The 23816-nt window shown below is 43.3% G+C and overlaps 1 protein-coding gene across 4 annotated transcripts in view; it reads right to left on the bottom strand.

Annotated features, from left to right (window-relative positions):
• The window catches only part of rnf123 (ring finger protein 123), a 406183-nt gene that overhangs the window by 370548 nt on the left and 11819 nt on the right, over positions 1-23816 (bottom strand). For all 4 annotated transcript variants that reach the window (XM_078209329.1, XM_078209331.1, XM_078209330.1 and 1 more), the window contains exons 3-7: positions 16830-16914; positions 7735-7817; positions 2333-2430; positions 1673-1727; positions 251-336 (exon numbers count right to left, since the gene is read on the bottom strand). In XM_078209329.1, the coding sequence (XP_078065455.1) occupies positions 251-336; positions 1673-1727; positions 2333-2430; positions 7735-7817; positions 16830-16914 (407 nt within the window). The remainder of the gene's footprint in view (positions 1-250; positions 337-1672; positions 1728-2332; positions 2431-7734; positions 7818-16829; positions 16915-23816) is intronic.

Here is a 23816-nt window from a genome sequence, read left to right as displayed (position 1 = left end):
TCTGGAATTCGCTCCTTAAACTTCTCCATTTACCTTAATGTGTTTCTTAAAACTTAGTTCTTTGCCCATGCTTTTGGTCAGTTGTACCATGTGGCTCAGTATCATTTTTTTGTCCAGTCACATTCCTTGGACTATTTTATTATTTTAAAGGAGCTATATAAATGAACTGTGTTGTTGAGTTAGCAAATCTCCCACTTAACAAAATATTTGCTTGTCCCTCTATGTATGAGTAAGCGAGACATGGGCTCACCTCCTGATTGAACCTGCAGTGCAGAGTGCACCAACCGATCTGCATCAGTCCCTGAGAAGAGATCAGAACTTCATACATCCACTTTCCTGTAGCCAAAAACAACATAAGAATTAGTTAGTGAGCTGAACATTTTAACAGCAGGTACATGACTGAAAGGGCCTACATTATTTCACAATAGTCGCACACACACCTCAAGCACATCCATCATAATCTCATGCTGTACATGTAAGATGAAATGCTTGCAAGTGCTTTAAAGCATGGATCAATCCAAAGTCTTGTGCCTGAGAACTGCAAATGGAAAATTTCACTATGGAGGATAAAAGTAACATTCCAGAAACAGTTGTAAATCAGGAATTGGAAGTGAGGGAGGAATTCAGGAAAGTTACAATCACCAGGGAAGTGGTGCTGAGTAAATAGTTGGAGCTGGGGGCTGACAAATTTCTAAGTCCTGATTGGCATCTTCCTGGGATCTTAAAAGTAGTGTCTAGTGAGATAGTTGATGCATTGGTTTTATTTTTCCAAAATTCCCTAGGGGAAGGTTCCGTTATATTCGAAAATAACGAAAGTAACTGCTTTATTCAAAAAGGGAGAGAGACAGAAAGCAGAAAACTACAGGTCAGACAGTCTAGCATCTGTCATATAAAAAACGTTAAGCCATTATTAAAAACAATGTAGCAGGCCACTAAGATAAATTTGAGGTAATCTGGCAAACTAAACATGGCTTTGTGAAAAGGAAATCATGTTTACCCAATTTATTGCAGTTCTTTTGAAAGAGTCATACATGCTATGAATAAAGGGAAACCAGTGGATACAGTGTACTTAGATTTTTAGAAGACATTGGATCAGGACATTTAGAAGTATCGGAGAAGATTTATGGGCAGGTTGTCTTTGAGGAAAGATTGTACAGATTAGTCTTGTATGGAGTTTAGAAGAGTACGAGGTGACTTGATGGAAACATTTAAGATGCTGAGAGGTCTTGACAGGGTCAATGTGGAAGGGCTATTTCCTCTTATGGGAGAATCTAGAACTATAAATAAAGGGTTGCCCATTTAAGATAGAATGGAGGAAAAATATTTTCTCTCAGAGGGTAGTGAGTCTTTGGCACTCCCTTCCTCAAAGGCAGCGGAAGCAGAGTCCTTGAATATTTTTAAGGCAGGGATCGATAAATTCTTGACAAAAAAAAGGGTGAAAGGTTGTCGGGGGTGGGGTGGGGGGGGCATGATTGTACTAAATGGAGGAGCAGGATTGTGGGACCAAATGGGCTACTCCTGCTCCTAATTTGTCTGTTCATATTACTCCCCAGTAGCACTATCCAGATTAATAGAGAAAGACAAACTAAACAATCCATGTCCTGTTCTTGCTCAGAATTAATTGCAACACCAGATGATCTGGCCCAGCCAGAACCCTCCTTTAGACACTCACCTTTATACACACACGAAGTAGCTCTGATTGAGCTGAAATTGCTGTGGCCAACAACCTAAAAGGGAAAAATAGAGTAAGTACAAGCACACTTTGACAATTACGCCCTCACATGCAAACAGAAAGAAGTTATCAGAACAAAGAACAAAGTCTTAAACGATAAAGAACAAAGAACAGTACAGCACAGGAAACAGGCCCTTCGGCCCTCCAAGCCTGTGCCGCTCCTTGGTCTCGCAAAGCCCCTCAAATTAAGGGAACCAAGAAACTGGCAAAGAAAGAACAGTAACGCATATAGAGTCTGGATTCTGAGGGTTATTAAATCATAACTTTCAATGACATAATGCAAATGAAGGAAGAAAATTGCAAAGAATGAGCAGTAAAATGTTCCAGCAGCTGGGCCTGTCAGCAAGTATGAGCCAGGCTGAAATAAGAGGTCAGAACTCCAGTCAGATTATTTAAGCCACATGAAGTACAGATTGTTGATGACCAAGTGATATAGACCAGAAGGATTGCTGATTGCAACCTGTGGAATGTCACTCATTCAGCAGGACAAAGGGAGAAAAAAAGTCAGAAAACAAAAACAGAAAACATGTGAAAATTAGATTCTTCTTCAGAGTTAAATCCTGACACAGTAAATAAGCAGCCCTGCTCTAAAGTACTTACTCCAAGTAAATCATCATCCACAAGCAACAACCCTTCAAAGCCACTGGTGTGGTCCAGGACCACTGTGGTTGGACCAAGGCGCCCATCCATATTTTGATCTGAAATATAATTGGCAATCAAGCTGTCAGAAACTATCCTGGAAAACAGATCATCATCAAATATTACAGACAGGTCATGTACAAGTTAACAGATATCTTGGAGTGAGTTACTGGCTGGGATAGATCAGCCATGACCATATTGAATGGCAGGGCAGGCTTGAAGGGCCTGGTGGCCTACTGCTGCTTCTATTTCTTGTGTGTTTTAAGTCTTAACATAGATAATAAATAATGTAGTTGAGGCCCCAGCAGTGATGCCTATGGCAGTCCACTAGTTACAGTTTGCCAATCTGAAAATTACGCATTTATCCTGACTCTGCAATGGCAGGACTGACATATGAAAAGTGACTGGATCGACTGGGCTTGTACTCACTGAAATTTAGAAGAATGAGAGGGGATTTCATTGAAACATAAAAAATCCTGATGGAGCTGGACAGGCTAGATGCAGGAAGAATATTCCCGATGTTGGAGAAGTGCAGAACTAGAGGGTTCACAGTCTAAGAATAAGGGGTAAGCCATTCAGGACTGAGATGAGGAAGAACTTCTTCACTCAGAGTTGTGAACCTGTGGAATTCTCTACCACAGAAAGCTGTTGGGGCCAGTTCATTAGATATGTTCAAGAGGGAGTCGAACGTGGCTCTTGTGGCTAAAGGGATCAAGGGGCATGGGGAGAAAGCGGGATTGGGATACTGAAAGTACATGATCAACCATGATCAGATTGAATGGTGGTGCAGGCTCGAAGGACCGAATGGCCTATTTTCTATGTTTCTGTTTTTCCGGTTTGTCAGCCAATTCTCTATCTATGCCTACATAATTACATCCAACACCATGAGCTCTTATTTTGTGCAGTAACCTTTTATCTGGCATCTTATTGAATGCCTTTTAGAAATCCAAATATATTACATCAACTGGTTTCCCTTTATTTACCCTGTTGTTACATAAAAACCCTACAATGCAGAAGGAGGCCAGTCAGCCCCATGTGTCTGCACTGGCTCAACATCCTACCCAAGTCCACACCCCCGCTCAGCCTAGCACCATAACCCCACGCATTTCCCATGGCTAATCCACCTAACCTACACACCTTAGGACGCTAAGGGGCAATTTAGCATGGCCAATCCACCTAACCTGCACATCTTTGGACTGTGGGAGGAAACCCACACAGACATGGGGAAAATGCAAACTCCACAGTCACCCAAGGCTGGAATTGAACTCAGGTCCCTGGCACTGTAAGGCAGCAGTACTAGCCACTGTGCCACCATGTTGGCCTCAAAGAACTCTAATAAATTTTTAAACATGATTTTACTTTCACAAAATCATGTTGACTCTGCCTGACTATTATGATTTCCTACTAACTCCTTAATAACTGATTCTAGCATTTTTCCCAGTGACAGATTTTAGACTAACTGCCCATAGTTTCCTGTTTTATGTCTCCCTCCTTTCTAAAATATCAAGAAATAAAAGGAACAGGTTTCAGTTGGTAGATACATAGTCTACTTATGAAAACACAGTGGCCATGATGTGGCGATGCTGCTGTTGGACTGGGGTGGACATGATGAGAGGTCACACGATACCAGGTTAGTCTAACAGGTGCACCACTCTGAAAGCTTGTGATTTCAAATAAACCTGTTGGACCTGGTATTGTATGACCTCTCATCTTATGAAAACAGTTATCAAGCTATATACACAAGGAACAGAATCAACCAGAACAGAATAATTTCCTGTTTACAAACAAACATATATACATCATTAAGCAACATATCACCCTGATCACACACATTTGAATATTGCTCTACATGGATCATGTATCTGTTATGGCTCAATAACCAAATGCCCAACATCCACTTGTGCAGTTGCAGGAAAAATCAGAAAACAGTTATCAGGAAAAAGAACCACAGCTGATTGTCCTTTCCCTATCCAGAGGTGCCACAACAAGCCGGAGCGCATCCCACCAGACCATCTCAGCTAAGTGGACCTCTCAACACGGTGTCAAATGCCTCCCTCTGTGCAGCCCAGTTAATAACTGAGTCATTGACAGAACTCAGGATTGTATTATCTGATTATTTCAGATAATCAATCCATAAGTTGAAACCATATAGCACTTTGAACTCAAAAAAGCATCTCAAGCTGCTTTACAGAAGCATGATCAAACAAAATTTGGCACTGAGTTACAAAGATCACAGAATCAGAATTTTTACAGCACAAAGGGCCATTCGGCCCATTGTGTCTGTACTGGCTCTCATGAGCAATTTCCTTGGTGCCATTCTCCCACCTTCTCCCCATAACCATGTACATTCTTCCTTTTCAGGTAACAGTCTAATTCCCTTTGAAAGTCTCGATTGAACCTTCCTCCACCACTCTCTCAGGCAGTGCCAGCACAATGTATGGTTGAGGTGCCAGATCTTAACCACTTGCTGCAAGAAAAAGCTTTTCTCTCATATCGCTTTTGCTTCTTTTGAAATTACTTTGAATCTTTACCCTCTTGTTCTCAGTCCATTCATGAGTGACAATAGTTTCCCCCAGTCTTGACCTCTCATGACTTTGAACACCCATATCAAATCTCCTCTCAGCCTACATTTCTCCAAGGAAGAGAGTCCTAACTTCTCCAATCTATCTTCATAGCTGAAATTCCTCAGCTCTGAAGTCATTCTCATGAATCTTTTCTGCACTCCTTTCAATGCCTTGTTATCTTATTCTGGTCGCCACACTTTTTCTGAAGTGTGGCGACCAGAATAAGACATGGTACACTATCTAAGGACAAACTAGTGTCTTCTACAGGTTCAACATAATCTCCTTGCTCTTGTAATACTGAATGTTTTTTAACCGTGCTCTCAACTTGTCCTACTACCTTCAATTACTTCTGCACACATATACACATGTACCTCCATTGCACCATTTATTTTACATGTTCTTCCTACCAAAATGAAATGCTTCACATTTCTCTGCATTGAACTTCATCTGTCCATTCACCAACTCATCTATTTTCTTTTGAAATATTCTCCTCATGGTTCACCAGACTTGCATGTCTTGTATCATCCACAAATTTTGAAATTGTGCCCAGCACACCAAGATCTACATCATTAACATATCAGGAAAAGCAAGGGTTCCAACACTGACGCCTGGGAAATTTGCACCACAAACCTTTCTCCAGTCCAAAAAAAAACATGAACCACTACTCCCAGTTTCTGAGACTCAGTCAATTTCATATCCATGTTGCTATAACTTTCATCAGAAGTCTGTTATGTGGCATTGTATCAAACACCTTTTGGAAGCACATTTACACCACATCAACAGCATAGCCCTTATCAACCTCTTCTGTTACCTTTCCAAAAAACTCCAGCAAGTTGGTCAAACATGATTTCCCTTAAGAAATCCACGCTGACTCCCCTTAATTAACCCACGTTAGCCTATGCGAGTATTAATTTTGTCCCAAATTTGTGTTTCCAGAAGCTACCCCGCCACTGAAGTTAAATTTACTGGTCTGTAGTTGCTGGGTTGATTTTACACCCATTTTTGAAAAAGGGTATAACGTTTGCAATTCTCCAGTCCTCCAGGACCACTCATGAGTCCAAGGAAGACAGAAAAATTATGGCCAGTGCCTTCATAATTTCCACCCTCATATCCCTCAGTATCCTTGGATGCAGAGGAGATTTACAAGGGTGTTGCCAGGGTTAGAAAAGTGTAGCTAAGAGGAGGGATTGGATAAGTTGGGATTATTTTCCTTGGAACAAAGTAGGCTGATAAGTGATTTGATTGAGGTGTACAAAATTCTGAGGGAGGAGATAGCGTGGATAGAATAAAATTGTTTCCTTTGGTGAAGAATTCTAGAACCTTGGAACTTGAATGCAAGATAAGTGGCAGAAAGTGTCGAGGGAACACGAGGAAGAACTATTTTATGGAGACGGTAATGGGTGTCTGGAATTCGCTGCCCAAGTTGGTGGTGGAGGCGGAGACCCTAAATTCTTTTTAAAAAGTAACTGGATCTGCACCTTAACTGCTGTAAGCTGCAGGGATATGGGCCAGGTGCAAGGAGGCGGGATTAGAAAGTGTGTCATTGGGCTGGCATGGACAAGATGGGCTGAAGGCCTCCTTCTGTGTTGTAACTTTTTTATGGTTCCATGTTAAGTGGAGAGTGGGTGACGGATGGTAAACACTCAAACGGAGAGCAAAAGATTGAGAGTCTGAGAAAATTAAATGGAATTTCAGATCTTAAGAATGTAGACCACTAGTAGCACAGCACAGTGAATTGGGAACATACAAGAGGACAGAATTAGAGGTGCACAGAGATCTCAGAGGATTGGAGGAGATTACAGAGAAAGCGGAGGCGACAGCATCAAATCAAGAAATTAGTGGACCGGGTGCCAAATAGGTCAGTGGGCACAAGGGTGATGGGTGAACAGGACCTTGTGTGACTTGAGATACAGGCAGCAGAGTTTTTGTTGAGTCGGAATTTATGCAGGGTGGAAGAAGGGAATCTGATCAAGAGATCACTGGAATAGTCAAGTAACAAAACAATGGATGAGGGTTTCATCAGCAAGTGGCCTGAGTCAGTGGTGGAGACAGGCAATAATAGTGTGGAGGCCGGTGATCTTGGCGTTGGACCTGATATAGGATGGGAGTTTAGCTCAATGTAAATATGCACCAAAATTATGAACAGTTTGCTTCAGCATCAGACAATGACTAGGAAGAAAAGTGGAGGCAGTGGCCTGTAGTAATAGCTTCAATCATCCAAATATTTATCTGGAGGAAACCTATGCTCATCCTGTACTGGATGTCAGACAAGTGGTGCGATAAGTCAGATGCAATGGAGGAGGCCGGAGATGCGGTAGCGAGGTAGAGCTGGATGTCAATATACATGTGAAACCTGACATGTTTTCAAATGGTGTTGCTACAGAGCAGCATGTAGATGAGAAATAGGAAGGAATCAAGAATAGAATCCTCTGGGACAAAGTTAATGGTGTTGAAACAGAAGGCATTGCAAGAGATTTTCTGACCGTCATCGAATAGATGGGAAGGGAACTAGATTACAACAACAGAGGAGGGATCAGAGGAAGAGTGTGGCCAACCACATTAAAGATCAGGTAGGACGAGGACAGGACATACCCCAAAAGTAGTAGCATGTTGATATAGAGGTAGGCTCAACATGTTGGCATTAAGAACAATTGCTCTTCCTGCCTTGTATGCCTATATCTGGGGCTATGGATCACAGAATTATTTTACTGACCCCCTCCCCCAAAGCAATGTGAGGGGATATCCTATTTAACTTTTCAATTAGTTTGCAAATCCATCCATTATTTCAATATATCCTACCTTTGTCTTCGGTCTCATTGTCCAATCCCTCAGACAGTAACCGATCCAAATGTTCATTCAGGTTCTGAAAGTTCAATGGCTTCCTGAAACAAATTTTTAACATATAATCATAACCATGCAAGTACATATTTTCCCTACCTTAAACTAAACCACAGAACGGGAGGCGCCGGTGGCACCTGGTAGAAGTTAAATCCAATTAACTTAATTTGGAAGTGAAAGATAATCCCAGTAATGGTAACCATGAAAATATCATTCATTGTTTCAAATGCCCATCTATACCACTAATGTCCTTGAGGGAAGGAAATCTGCCATCCCTAACTGGTCTGGACTACATGCGACTCTAGACCAATAGCAATATAATATAACTGCCCCCTGAAATAGCCCAAAAGCCACTTGGTTCACAGGCAATTAAGGATGGATAACAAATGCTGGCCTTGCCAATGACGTGGAAATGCCGGCGTTGGACTGGGGTAAACACAGTAAGGAGTCTAACAACACCAGGTTAAAGTCCAACAGGTTTATTTGGTAGCAAATACCACTAGCTTTTGGAGTGCTACTCCTTCATCAGATGGAGTGGAAATCTGCCAATGACACCCATGTTCTAAGAATGAATTTTTTAGAAGTTTGTAAAGCACATTATGCCTCTTCATGAACTCAGCTTCTCCTCCTCGTACTTGCAACTGATCTCATTAGGAGGAAGGAGGAAAATAATTCTAATTAACCTGTGTCCCAGCGCATGGGAGGAGTTCATTGGCTTCAGATTGGAACAGGATAGGATTCAGTTGAATTGGTGAATTATTTATTTGCACGACAAAGACTGGAATGAACATGAAGTGGTACCACAACCTGAGCCAGCACCTGAAGGAATAGAAGCCTCCACAGAACAGAAGATGATGGGGAGAAAGCTTTCAAAATGGACAGGTTTCTCATTTTGCAGAAAGAGATTCCAATTCTACAACGTAGCATTCAGGCATACAGAATCTGCTGGATATAATCACTGGTAAATCCATGCCTATTCAAGTACATGGGGCAGCACAGTGCCTAGCACTGCTGCCTCACAGTGCCAGGGACCCCGGTTTGATTCCGGCTTCGGATCACTGTTTGTGTGGAGTTTGTACGTTCTCCCCGTGTCTACGTGCGTTTCCTCTAGGTGCTCCGGTTTCCTCCCACAGTCCCAAGATGTGCGGGTTAGGTGCATTGGCCATGCTAAATTGACCCTTAATGTCAGGGGGATTGGCAGGATAAATGTGTGAGGTTACAGGATAGGGCCTGAGTGAGATTGTGGTCGGTACAGACTCGATGGGTCGAATGGCCTCCCTCTGTACTGTAGGGATTCTATGACACATCTCAGCTTGACAATTGAGATGTCAAACATTATGAAGTGGAATAGAACATGAAATTGCAAACAGCAAAACTAAATTCAAAAGAGTTACTGCAACAATTACACAATGTACAACAGCCCAGAGTGAGCAATATCAAGCATGTGTGACAACAATAGAGCATGTGATACAAAATCAATTAAAAGAGTGGGAAGCAGAGACAAAATTGCTGGCAGAGATTTGTAACTTTTTGTCAACAAAGGGGGGGGGGGTGCAGAGGCGGAATCAGGCTATTGAGTTGGATGATCAGCTATGATCATAACGAATAGCAGAGCAGGCTCGAGGGGCCAAATGGCCCCATCCCACTCCTATTTTCTACATTTCTACATAGAACAGTCTACAGCACAGAAAAGGCCATTCAGCCCACTCATCTACCTCCACATGAACTTCCTACCAACAGTCTTCATCTTGTTACAATCTCCACAGAGATCGATAACTTTCAGCAATTTGAACCTCCAGTTATTATCCTTATAACAAACAGTCCATAGTTACTTCAGCTTCCAGTGGGTTCCCGTGTCTCCATTTTGCCAAGTAGTAACTTCAAATGACCATCTCCAAGCATGTTTCTCTGTTTTCGGGGGGTTTCTTAAATCCACCACCACCAGTAAAGCCTGTGCCAATGATTCTTCTTCCCCAGGCCACACCAGGACAAATTCTCCTGGAATCCAAGGGACTGCAGGATGCTTCTCTTCAACTAAAGACCATCTCCCTCCCACATCTAGCCGTTTTAGTTCACAAAGTCAAGTAGTATTTTCTCTCTGCTGATCAGACAGAACTGCTGCTGTAACCCAATTTCAAATATGGATTATTCTGCCCCCTTTCCCATGGCAATGTGAAACACAAGTTTTGTACAAGTTTTATACAAGGTTTGTATCCAGGTGAAAATGCTAATTAGCTATCTTTGGTCTCAACTCCCTTTCATCTCAAAATTGGATAACTTACAGCACAACTGTTTGCAACTTGGTGCCGTCAACATCTTTCTGGGACCTTGGGAGTCTACTTGTTCCAAACCCAGAGACTGCCGTCATTGTCTCCAAGTGTATATAACTTGTATTTCTTTCTCAGTGGAACAATTGAAGCAATGCTTTGACCTCTGACAAACAAAACACCAAGGTTTACTGTAAGGCAGACTTCAGAATAGGTCACATGAATCCCTTTATTTACCCTAAAATTAAATTTATGGTCCCAAAACGTAACCTTTTAAACCTCTATTTTAATTATCTAACCCAGTGGTTCCCAACTGTGTCAAGTGTGCCGCGACAAATGATTCAAAATTTATGTAATTAACTAAAACTAACCTTCGTCTTCAGCTCTGTGGTTGGCATTTTCCCATCCCGCACATACACTGGCTGGGAAAGTGCCACATATGTGTAGTTTAGATTTATGACGGTCAGACCTATGCTCATGACCAATGGGACTTGGAGCTGAAGACAAAGGTCCCATGCGCTTGCACAAAAAAAACGGCGCAAAAACTCTGGAGAAGTGACAGAGACAGGGAGCGGTTTAAAAAAAAAACAGGCAAGAGGACAGGGAGAAGTTAAAAACAAAGTTCTCAGTAAGTGAAGATAGAGAAAATAGAAGATGTGCCTCAATTTGTTTTTATAGTATAGAGATGTGCCATGATATATAAAAGGTTGGGAACCACTGATCTAACCCATCAGCTTATCCATCTATTTCTTTCTCTCATATGTGCATATCTTTCTTTCCCTATCCTATTTACTGCAACTGCCTCTCAAGATAGAAGTTCCACCTTCTTACCATTTCTTTGGGTGAGGGACTCTCTTGTTATTCATTCATGGGATGTGAGTGATGCTGCTTAGGCCAGCATTTATTTGTCTATTCCGAATTTTCCTTGAAAATGTGGCAGTAAGTTACTTTCTTGAACTGCTGCAGTCCATGTGGTATAGATACACCCATACCTTCTTGAATACCCTACTGGATACATTAGTGACTATCCTAATACTTATGACCTCTGTCATAAACTTATCTAAATACTAAAGAGTATCTAAAGAGTATACTAAATACTCTGTCATAAATTTATCTAGTCACTTCTTAGCCTTGCCTTTTCAAACATTGCAGGGAAGTATTTTCCAGAAATGAATCAGAAGAAAACTGCAGTTTAAATCCAATGGGGATGATAAAGGGAGTCACAAAAAGAAAGGGTGTATAAAATTCTGCAGTATTCTGCAGTTGGGGCGGCACTGCTGCCTAACAGCACCAGAGACCTGGGTTCAATTCTGGCCTTGACTCACTGTGTGGAGTTTGCACATTCTCCCCGTGTCTGCATGGGTTTCCTCTCGCACTCCAAAGGTGTGTGGGTTAGGTTAATTGGCCATGTTAAATTGACCCTGGTGTCAGGGGGATTAACAGGGTAAATGAGAGAGATTCCGGGAATAGGGCCTGGGTGGGATTGTGGTCGGTGCAGACTCAGTGGGCTGAATGGCCTCCTTCTGCATTGTAGGGATTCCATGTATACAGTGAAGAAACAGGGTAGCAAGCAAATGAAAAACAAGCAGCGGTCAAGAAATAATAACTCAAGCTGTAACTGAGCCCAATGCATCCAATACAAGAATTGTTTCTGCAAGAAAGCAGCATCCAAAAATGTTAAGACTTTTTGGACTACTCCAGGGGTAATGATATTTTATTCTGAATTGATTGACCAAAGCAGTTTCTTCCATTATGTGAATTGTAACAGTGCGTGTTTCAAAAGCTGTAAAAGAAAATCAAAGCGGCGAGCGAGAGAGAGAATGGACTAGCAGGGGCAAGATTTGTGTGCTCAGTGACCAAAGGGCGCAAGACTCTCTAATTCAGTCAAACTTCACATTTCAAAGCATGCAAGCCATCACAAATTCAAAAAAAATTGAATATTGGTTAAATGACCACCAAACGTCAAATACCTCAAATAAATGTGAATACTCTTCCCCTGACAATTACTATTCTCTATCAATCACCCTCTCTCCTGGATATTATAGACACACCTCCGACAGTTTCATCCTCTTCTCTGCAGCCTGGTGCTCATGCTTCTGTTGGTGCCCTCGACACCACTTCACAACACGCTACCCGCCATCATCGTAGCACAACCCCAGTTCGCCACGAGGTCGAAAAACCCATCGAACAGCTGAAAAACAACAAGGCCTCCGACGCAGATGGAATCTCCACTGAAGTATTAACATGCGGTGGAGAGGCACTCTTGACAAGAATTCACAACTTCATCATCCTTGTTTGGAAAGAAGAGAGTATGTCAGGAGATCTCAGAGATGCCTTAATTGTGACCATCTTCAAGAAAGGAGACAGGTCCGAGTGCAGAAATTACAGAGGCATTTCCCTATCTCCACCACAGGAAAGGTCATCGTGAGAATCCTCCTCAACCACCTCCTCCCAGTGGCTGAAGAGCTCATCCCTGAATCTCAGTGTGGTTTCCACCCATCAAGAGACACAATAGACATGATCTTCAGCACATGATGAATCAAGGAAAAAGGTGCAGGGAGCAGCATCAACCTCTGTACATGGCCTTCTTCAATGTCACAAATGCTTTCAACTCTGTCAACCGTGAGGAATTGTGAAACATTCTCCTCAAATTCAGCTGCCCGCAGAAATTCGTCACCATTCTCCACCTGCTCCACGATGACATGCAAGCCATGATCCTCATCGACAGAACCACCACAGACCCAATATGAGTGCAAACTGGGGTCAAACAGGGCTGTGTCATCACACCAACACTCTTCTTCATCTTCCTCACAGCAACACTCCACCCCATCACCTTGAAGCTCCCCACTGGAATGGAGCTAACCTATCGGACAAGCGGGAAACTTTTCAAACTCCAACACCTTCAGGCCAGAACCAAGACCACCCCAAATTATGTCATCAAGAGCTGCAGTGCTCAGACGATGCCTGTGTGCACGCACACTCAGAGGCCGACCAACAAACCATCGTCAACACGCTTACCGAGGCATATGAAAGAATAGGCCTCAGACTAAACATCTGGAAAACAAAGGTTCTCTACCATCCCACTCCTGCCACAAAAAACCTACAACCTACTAAACCTGTGGCAGAGTCTGCGGCTCCAGGATTGGACTATGCAGCCACCGCAGAACCCATGTCCCCAGAGTGGAAGCAAGTCATCCTCGACCTTGAAGAAAGTATGTTGTGGGAATCAACAGGCCTGGTTGTCCTTTAGAAACTTGGACCTTGCACCGATTCTTTTCTTAGGACTCCTGATCTTCAGTCGTGTCTTTGCTCAGCAATGTTCCTTCAGCCCCAGTACATATGGAAACTCACTGCAAATATGTCTTTTAAGACCAGACCATACCAGTGCTCAAGCTGCCCAAGTCAATCTGGCGCAAATACCTGGTATTTCTGTAGCCTTGTGCTCGACTTAAGAACATTATGGTTCTGACAACATAAAACAAACTAAGAGGGTCAGTCCCGTAACAACAAGTCCAATGCGTAGCCTACCACTCTCTTCACACAGCCAGGCCCTTCGGTGAGTATCTCCCAAATACCATCAGGCCATTATTCCCCTGGTGTGCTCCCAGTATCCAATCAAGCTATTAATTCCAGCCCCCATTCCCTTTGGACATCAATGTTAGACTCCACGTCCTAATTTTCTGTGCACTCTAATCCCCAGTCCAACCCTATCTAACTCTCATCTACATTTTCTTTATCATGGTACAATAACTCCAGGGCAGTGCCATCCCCCCACAACCCTGTATACATCTCCAGCCTGGTACAGGTCAGTTCTTGCTGCTCCTGGGTTTTTGAAAGTGAGAAGAATATTTGCATGAGTGATCCAGACACTGGGGACAACAACTTGCATTTAGGTGGCATTTTTACCACAGTAAAACATCCCAAGACATTTCCCATTACCAGACAATTTGAAACCAAACCATATACAATATTAGAAAGATGACCATAAGTTTTATCAGAGGTTAGTTTTGAAGGGCATCATAAAAGGAGGAGAAACATTTAGAGGTGGAGAGGCTTAATGAAAAAAATTCCAGGACTTAGGGCTTAAGGCAACTGAAGGTATGCTACCAATGGTGCAGCAATTAAAACTGGGGATATGCAAGAGGCCAGAAAGGAAGGAGTGCAGGGATCTCGGAGAGTTTTAGGGATAGAGAAGGCTACAGAGAAAGGGAGGGGACAAGGTCATAAAGGGATTTGAACACAAGATGAAAATTTTAAATACCAAGGCATTGCCAGACCAGGAGCCAACATAGGTCAGCAAGTACAACCAGCAACCAAGCTGGAGACAATAACCAGAAAGAAAATTTGTAAAACAAACAAAACAAGGGAAAAGGAACTAGTTGGGGAACCAAAAAGAGCGGTTAAAAGAGATTGTGAGTTTCTGTAAGTACACAGTGCTACAAGAGATGCCTCTACTACAGCATAGCATGACAAAAAGGCATTAATTGAATCTATTTATTTGTTTAGTTGATCTCTTGATTTCAAGTTGTCACCCAGAATCCTCTCAACCTCTATTAAGGTCAACTTCAGTTTGATTGCCCAGTTAAAACAAGGTAAGGAATGAGAGTGCGATCTTTCTGGAAAACATCTGCAGCACCAGGGCTGTGTAAACTGAGCTCTGTCATCCAGTTACACTGTCAGACTATTATTAGTGACTGTTGAATCATGCAAGTTTAGATGCAGCTATGGGGGGGGAGGGTGGGGGCGCAGAAGCATGCACACACTAATGCAAGGATCAAATCGGAGATCAGGTATATCTGTTCTTGTCAGCTGGGATCTAGTATGTTACTTTTGTGGGGAACATGAGTTGGATTCAATTTGAATTTGAATCGGTTTTTGGAGCAAGCAAGGGGATGGATTATAGACTTGTCCTGTCCACTCTGCGCACTGGCTTTGTAAATCTGAGAAATTAATAAAGTTTTTTTAAAAATGAACTAGGAAGCTCTCTAAGTAAATTACAAAATGCACAAGTACACCGAGTAACAGAAGCTTATACATCCTGTCACCCAATGTTCTTTACATCTTACAGACAGGAACAGGCTGCCTCCAATTATAGAGTAGCAGATTTGGGGAATGTTGATTTTACATTTGTAACATGACACACCAAATGGACTATAGTGTTCTGAAACACCATGTGCTCACAGCCACTTGAAGTCAAGTTTCTTCCCCAAGCTAAATTAGGACAAGTCTAGGTCTACTTGGGCTACAATTTAATTTGATTGCCTGAGATGAGCTCATGTTGTTTGCTCTCTCTTCCTTGTGCTGACTCACATTTGTGTACAGTTAGTTCAATCACCTTCCAGCACTTTGCCCAAGTGACCACACTCCACACACAAGCTGAGACAGGAGGTATGGTCTGGCTGTTCAAGCACTACCAAACCCTTCCCTCTTTTCACCTGCAATTCATGCGCACACTATCCTGGAAAATATACATGTGCAGGAATCCTGGCCAATTGTTCCCACCCTCAACCTAGAGAAAAGACAGCCAATTGATGCACCACATCAAATGGTTTCTAACAGCTTCAATCATGCTTTTGCAGCTCTCGGTTCACTTGTGACGTTAGTGTACCTTTAAGAAATGTTTTTTTTAAATCATGTTCTCTGTAGTTGTAAGCAGACTTTTTCAGGGTTTTTTTTCTCATTGTTGTCGGGCCATCTACTAGAAGTCCTTTTATTGCTACTTCAATAGCTTAAATGGGGTTTTGTTTATTTTTACTCTGGGATCTTTTATAACCTTGCATTGAGGGGGAAGATTGATTGACAAGTCAAAGTCAGGTGGTTCCTCCCCAGAAAAAAAATCTAAGGATTAATTTTTCAGTTTTAGTTTAGAAGAGGGTGGACATCAGACCCAAAGCAATGTTTCTCTCTGTGATTTTATAGAGTCTGCTGTTAACTGGAAGTAGAAAATCTGCTGTTGGTGGTTGGCTTGACCAGAGTCTCCCTGGTGTTTGGGAAGCTGTTCTGACTCCAAGCTTGTCTGTGTGTGCATCAAGAGAGCTGCAGCATTCAACCAATGGACTAAATTCCAGCATCAATGGGATTTTGTTTGATTGGGGCATATCCTATATTCATTAACGGTTATACAATATCATGGTTGTTTTTTGTTTGTAATTGGTAACAGTTCTTGCTAATTTTCTTTCAATACATGTTAACTGTATTCTTCAATAAACTTTGTTTGATAAAAGCTCCCTTGTGACCTATCTGAAGTGGGTGAAACATATCATGCTTATTCTAACCAAATTCAAAGTGCAAAGCTTATGATCCAGGCGGGCTCCATAAACTACTTTGGACTTTCTGACCTGAATTATAATACACTGTTTTAATATTTTCACAGTAAAACATCCCCAAATCTGTTACACTGAACAAGGGTGATCAATTTTAATAAAAGTTATAGAAGCATTACATAAAGCTATCTAGTGTTCATTATTATGCCCAAATATCTTAACTTAGTGTATGACTGCATGTACTCACCCATTTTAATGCTCAATTGTATTCCAGCACCTATACTCTAATTAGCACTGCTGATCCTTACAGTAATATAAAGGTGGGGATACAGCCATAGGGTTCAGAGAATATTTTACACTGCCTTCAACAGTCAGTAAGTTGGCAGCAAAAATGCAGCCACAAGAAAAGTGGTCAGAAGTGTGGGTGGCACTGTACATATACACATCTCACTGTGTCAGCTGATGTAGGTGAAAGCTATGTTCCAATGCAAGAGCCGATAGGTGCACTTTAGTAAACAGGGTGTACCTGGATGTAGCAGCCAGTTGTGCATTCTCAGAGCTGGGGAAGGTATGGTGGAGGTAGTTGCTGAGGAGTTTATCATTCACAAAACCTGCATCAACAAAAGAAATGTATGGAATCAGGCAGTGTCCTGGATTCTGACAAATACAGACCTAATAGTTTGACTATTATAACACATGGATATTCAAACATTCAGTTGTGGTCTTTGCATATACTCCTGAATGCAATTGGCTGAAATGGAGTCATCCGTTATGAACCATTCTCCCCTTCCCACATTTCAGATCCTACCTTGTGTTGTCTAAGAAACGTAACAGTAGACCCGACAGCCTGCTCTAACATTCAGCTGGATCATCTCCACTCACCAAGATTTGATCCAACCCTAGATCATAGAATCCCTACAGTGCAGAAGGAGACCATTCAGCCCATGGAGTCTGCACCAACTCTCCAACAGAGCATCTTATACAGGCCCAAATCCTCCCTCCCCCACCTTACACCCCTGCCTCCACCCATTACCATGGCTAATCCATCTACACTACTTCGGACACTAAAGGGCAATTTAGCATGGCCAATCCATCTAACCTACATAATCTTTGGACTGGTACACTAGATACCCTTACCTAACAAACATCTATTGACCTCAGTGCTGAAAGCTCCAACTGACCTCCAGCGCTTTGCTGGGGTTTAGAGTTTCAGATTTCCTTCGCGTGTAAATGTGGTTCTTTATTTCCCTCCTAATTATGTAACTAGAACCAAACAATTTATGTCCTCTTTTTCTTGGTATTTGAATGATATTGCAAATGATATTTTCTGCTGCACAGTCCAAAAAAGGTACTCTGCCAACCACACGATTGAGCAACATTTTATTTATATTTTGGTGCTGATGCAATGTCTGGTACAAACACCTCAATGATTGGCTGGTCAAATCTAACAGCATGTTCCTGCTCTGGTTCATAATACAGTAAGAAGTCTCACAACACCAGGTTAAAGTCCAACAGGTTTATTTGGCAACATAAGCCACAAGCTTTCAGAGTGCTGCCCCTTCATCAGGTGAGTGGGAGTTCTGTTCACAAACAGGGCTTTAAGATTTGATTACTTGTAAAGACTCGCATTCCAACCATTATTTTGTAAATTGAGTTTGTGTCTTTATATGCCCTGTTTGTGAACAGAACTCCCACTCACCTGATGAAGGGGCAGCACTCTGAAAGCTTGTGGCTTGTGCTACCAAATAAATCTGTTGGACTTTAACCTGGTGTTGTGAGACTTCTTACTGTGTTTACCCCAGTCTAAAACCAGCATCTCCACATCCTGGTTCATAATAGGCAAAGTACAAAATGTACTGAACCAACCCGCACTTGTAAAACCCAAAAAACACATCTACTTTTAGATGTGATTCTGCAATTGGGCTATACTTGCGAAACAATCCTGGGTGTGCTAGTAGCTACCCTAACCAGTCACGATTGTAACATGTCTCATTTAGCACAGTGGCAGAGTGGTTAACATAGCTGCCTCTCAGTGCCAGGGACCTGGATACAATTCTGGTCTTTGGTGACTGTCAGTATGGATTTTCCACGTTCGCTCCACGTTCTCTGCGTGGGTTTCCTCTGGGTGAGTGGAGTTGATCCAGCTGAGTGCCGGATTCCTCACACAGTTCAAAGATATGCAGGGGGGGTATTGGCTATGCTAAATTGCCACTTAGTGCCCAAAAATGTGTAGATTAGATGGATTAGCCATGGTAAATGCATGGGGTTATGGGGAGAGGGTGGACTTGGGTAAATGTTCTTTCAAAGAGTCAGTGTAGACTCAATGGGCTGAATGGCCTTCTGCACTGTAGAGATTCTATAGTATTTATGCTCATTGTAAAGTGATATACATTCATACACAGGGATTCATTCTGTGCAAACCAAAGGAATATGTTCAAGCCTTCTGCCTTTTTTGAATTACCCAGAGGCTTGGGGAGCCTATAGCTCCCCTTGCTTTCCCTATTGTAATGCCACAGCAAACCAGAATCAACTTGCCAACCAATCAGGACTCTTTTGTCCTGTAGTATAAACTGTTGGTACTGTTTGAAATTCTTACATTTGTCCTAGCAAGTGCAAGGTGAAAAGCTTTGGCAACATGTCATATTCAATTTTCAAGTTTTGTACTACTAAGCACATGTTCAGAAATAAACTTGCGGGGATACAGGGAGAGAATAGGACTTACAGGATTGTTCTACAGAGAGTCAATATTGACTTGATGGCTCAATGTGCCAAAATGACTATGATTCGTGGCAGGAACCATGTTGACCTGTTCACCATTGTCCTCTTACTGTGAAAGGAAGCAGACATTTCCCCACTGTGAGGAGATTCAGAGAGAGTCACCTTCCTCCATAGGAAGTAGTATGTACCATAGAAAGAAACTAGGAACAAAAAGAGACAGATGGAATGGAATAATTTCTTCAAAAAGAAAAATAAAACCCTCAAAAGCACCCTTTTGAATTTAATAGGAATATAAACTGAGTGTATTCTAAACCCAGGCAGCCACAGTGGGAATCTTGTCAATGCGAACTTACTGAACTGACAATGGAGTGCTGCTAATTGATTGGAGCCATTGGGAGTACTAAATTAAATATTTGGCAAGGTCACAATTGACAAAATATTGCACTCAAGTTACAGAAATTGACTCGGGATACAATAAGTTCAAAGAATAAACAGAATATATCATATCTGCATACCTCCTGGTAACAGTCCATCCTTCCAGCCAGCAACACCAACCAAACAAGCACAATTACATTATTTGCATGCAACCTAACTCCATCTACTTGTCTTTGCCCCAATTCCATAACACCTTTGCTGAACACAATATCAATCATCACAGATTTCAGATTAACTATTGATTCAGCATCAATTGCTGTTGCAGAAGTCAGTTCCAAATTTTAACCAAACTTTGTATGTGGAAGTGTTTCCTTATCTCCCTCCAGAAAAGGTCTGGCTCTCATTTTTAAACTATTCATCCTGGTGGAATCTCAACCAGTAGAAATGCTTTTGCCAAACCTACTCTACCTGTTGCCTATACTATTTATTATGAAAACTTCAATCAAATCATCCTTTAACCTTCTAAATTCCAGAGAATAAAACTTTTCTGAAATCTTTCCTCAAAATTCAATCCTAGGAATCCAGCTATCATTCTGGTAAATCTGTACTTCCTCTAAGGCCAAGAGATCCTTGCTAAGGTGTGGTGTCCAGAGCTACTCTCAGTACTCCAGGTGTGGCCCACCAGGGCTCTGAATAGCAGAAGCATGGTTTCCAGCTCCTTGTATTCTAGTTGTTTAGATATTAAGATCAGCATTTCATTATCATTTGCCCCAGTTTTACCTTTTCATTTAGCCTATTACCCTTGGTTCACAATGTTACACTTCCACGGCGACCTGCGTTTGTGTCATTGGCAAATCTAGATCTGTGACATTCAAAACCATCTAAATAATTATTAAATACAGTTAATGCTCCAACATAAATCCCTGAGAGACTCCACTAGTCAGATCCTGCCAATTAGAGTACCTGCCCATTATTCCAACTCCTTCACTCAGCCAATTTTCAAACCAGGTCAATAATTTGCCTTCAATTCAATATGCTTCAACTTTAGCTGACATGAAATGCCTTCTGAAAATCCATATAAATAATATTCAGACATTCCCCTGTTCACTAACTTAGTCACCTCTTCAAAAATTCAATTTAGGTCATCAGACAAGACCTATCCTTTACAAACTGGCTCTTTCTGATCAATTGAAAAGTTTTCAAGATTTTCAGTCACCCTATGTTTGAATATAGACGAATAATTTCCAAAGAACAGATGATGAACTAACTGGTCTATAGTTCCCTGGATTACCACCTCACCTTTCTTAAATAGCAGTGTAACAGAGACAATTTTCCAGCCTGAAGGAACAGTATCTGAACCAAGAGAATTTTGGAAGGTTATATTTGGCCATATATGATGATTTAACCTACTTCCTTTAAAAGCCTAGGATATTTGGAAATAGAGTCTGGCATTAACACTCAAATTAAACTTTGCAGGAATTTCAATGCTTCGCAGGACTTGCTGGTTTACTTCAATTCTTGGATTCTAAGCTCCTGCCTCCAATCGGATAAAAGTACAAGGCAACCTTGGTGCCAGTGTAAGATTTTAAAAACTGGATAAAAGCAAATTACTGCGGATGCTGGAATCTGAAACCAAAAGAGAAAATGCTGGAAAACCTCAGCAGGTCTGGCAGCATCTGTAAGGAGAGAAAAGAGCTGACATTTCAAGTCCAGATGATACTTGGTCAAAGCTTTCAGTCTATACTGCTAACTGTACACAAAAATGTGTGAAACATACCAGGAACAATCTTACCATCACGCTGCGCCTGATCAGCGTGGCAAGCTGGGAAAATAGCATGAGAAGCTAAGAATCAGATTTGCACCCGCGCAGAACGGTTTGCTATCTTCCCAGACCCTTTTTACTGGTGTAAAATGGGCATGAAGTCTATTAGCGTGAATTTGAATGGATTTCATTAGTGAGTTTGGCATGCAATCGTCTCCCCTCCCAAATGCTTCCCACCTCTCCAGCGTGACATCACACCAGCGCGAATCATTACTGCTCTATAAAAATGTGGTTCAGGTGCAGCAGTGGCAAAAGGGAACTAGGAGGTGAGTATCACCAAGCACAAACCCCGAGGGTGCGGGGGGGGGTCTCTGGGGGCTTACGTGGGTGCAGGGGGGAAGCTCGCGCCAGTACGGGAGTCCTCATGTCAGGGATTGCCACTGGCCTGGGGCTCATGTTGCACAAATCCCCCTGCCGCTGACCAACCCCCCAGGGTTTGCATATGAGGTCATGGTCGATGATGCCAGTGCAGAGGTCCGAGACCGAGGCAGAGATCTGCAATAACGAGGCCTATGCTGCCACCTGGTCCATCATCAAAAGATTCATCTGGCTACTGAGGATGCAGTTCTGCTGCCTGGACCACTCTGCGAGTGCCCTATAGTAGAGCCCCCTGAGGATCTCCCTCATCATTGTGGTCTGCTGTGCATTCCACAAACTGGCACAACAGCAGGGATACATCCTGGAGGAGGAGGATATGGAGGACGAGGCTGAGGAGGAACCAGAGGATGGAGGACAGGCGTCAGCAAGGGTAGCCCTCATCACAAGGTTCTCCAGATAGGAGATGTGGGGTCCACCAGCTCTAACCCTGACCTGCCCGCCCCACCACCTCTTCTCTCCATCCACCCTTTGTCCATACCATCCACCATGGGTCCCATTGAGATCACACAAGGGTGATGGCCCTGGGTTGGCCAAATAAGTAAGTTAGTGGTTCAGGCAGGAGTGATGACGACTCACTATGCAGCATGTGCACCACTGAGGTGGTGGAGGCTACCTCGCTGAATATGTTTAAAGCGCGGATGGATGGATTCCTGATCGGTAAGGGAATTAAGGGTTATGGGGATCAGGCGGGTAAGTGGTACTGATCCACGTCAGATCAGCCATGATTTTATTGAATGGCGGGGCAGGCTCGAGGGGCTAGATGGCCTACTCCTGCTCCTATTTCTTATGTTCTTATGTTCTTATGTTGTGAAGCTGCACTGGTGCAACGCAAGTCTGACTCCTACCTGGTCTCTGAATGCACACTGGTGCCCAGGCCCACATCTGAGTGAGGGTCGGGAGTACCAGCATGCGGCCCAATGCCCCGGGGATGAGGGGGATAATGGTGCTAGAGGGGTGTTGGTCTTATGGACCAGCGGGTGCTGGAGATGCCATGCCACGCTGTCTGTCACTAAGGGCCTGCAGGGTCCCCACTGCTTGGGATGAGTGTTTGGAGTACCATACAGTAAGGGGTCTGGCATAGGTGCTGGGAACCGCAGACTCAGTGGGCCAAAGGGTCCCACTCACGAAGAACAATGCTCTGAGCCTTTGCGTGCGTGGTCGGAGTACGGTCATCCCTGTGGGAGGCGAATCACAGGAGATTAGTCACAACTGTGAGGTGTAATGACATTTAATAATGATTTTCTATTTGGCAATTAACAGAACCCTAATTAGTATACGCCTTCACCCGTGCCCTCTTGGTGACCGTACAACTTTTCAACTTTACATGGCGTACTGCCCCAGGATGCACATCAGAGTTGGAGGTAGGCAGCTGTGTTCCACGCTCTGTGACCTGTGATGCCTTAGACGGGCATTCACTGGGGTGCCAGGGCCATGCTTTTCATCCCACTGCCCATGAGATGCACCAGTGTCAGGAAAGGGGGATTCAGAAGTGCTGGGTGCAGCCGCGGTCTCCTGGGTAGAAGGTTCCAGCATGGGCTCCAGCCTCTCCTCATCCCCCTCGGGGTGTTCATTGGCCTCTGGGACACTCCATCGGACAGAGGGGCAGCTGGACTAAGCTCCTGGAGGTCCAAATGTGTCTGCTCCATGGCGTGCAAGCCCTCAGTGATGCCCCTCGAGTCTGCTCTGCATCCCCACAGCAAGTGCCCACGGTGACTGGGCCATGCTCCCGAGGCCCTCAGCTGTGGTCACTCGCAACTCGGCCATGTCTTGCACTCTGCCACCCATGGCAACCATTCCCTGCTTCAGGACTTTAACCTGGTGTTGTTAAAAGTCTTACTGTGTTCACCCCAGTCCAACGCCGGCATCTCCACACCATTTCCTGCCCCAGGCTTTCCACTGAGGTCACCACCCTCAGTGTTAGCCTGGGTTCCACGCAATGCCGGCACCAGCTCCTGCGATTGAAGGCCATGAAACTCCTCGAAACAGCCTTGCAGTTGCTAGAATGTTGCTGACAGTCCCTCCTGCAACCTCCAGCTCTGCTGCTGCATCTCCAGCAGCTTCGCGATAGCTAATCCTAGCTGCCCAGCACCTTGCTGAGGGCCAGCTGTCTCCTTGGCTCTGGGAGACCTCCACCTGCTCGGGTCCTCGGACATTGCCACCTCCACCTGATGTGCATCTACGGCTGTGTTGTGCTCACTAGAAAGTGACCCAGAAATCTCA

The sequence above is a fragment of the Mustelus asterias genome, chromosome 3 (genome assembly GCF_964213995.1).
Source record: "Mustelus asterias chromosome 3, sMusAst1.hap1.1, whole genome shotgun sequence".
Classification (NCBI taxonomy): domain Eukaryota; kingdom Metazoa; phylum Chordata; class Chondrichthyes; order Carcharhiniformes; family Triakidae; genus Mustelus; species Mustelus asterias.
Note: the sequence above shows the minus strand (reverse complement) of the source record. Positions and strands in the feature narration are given on the sequence as shown.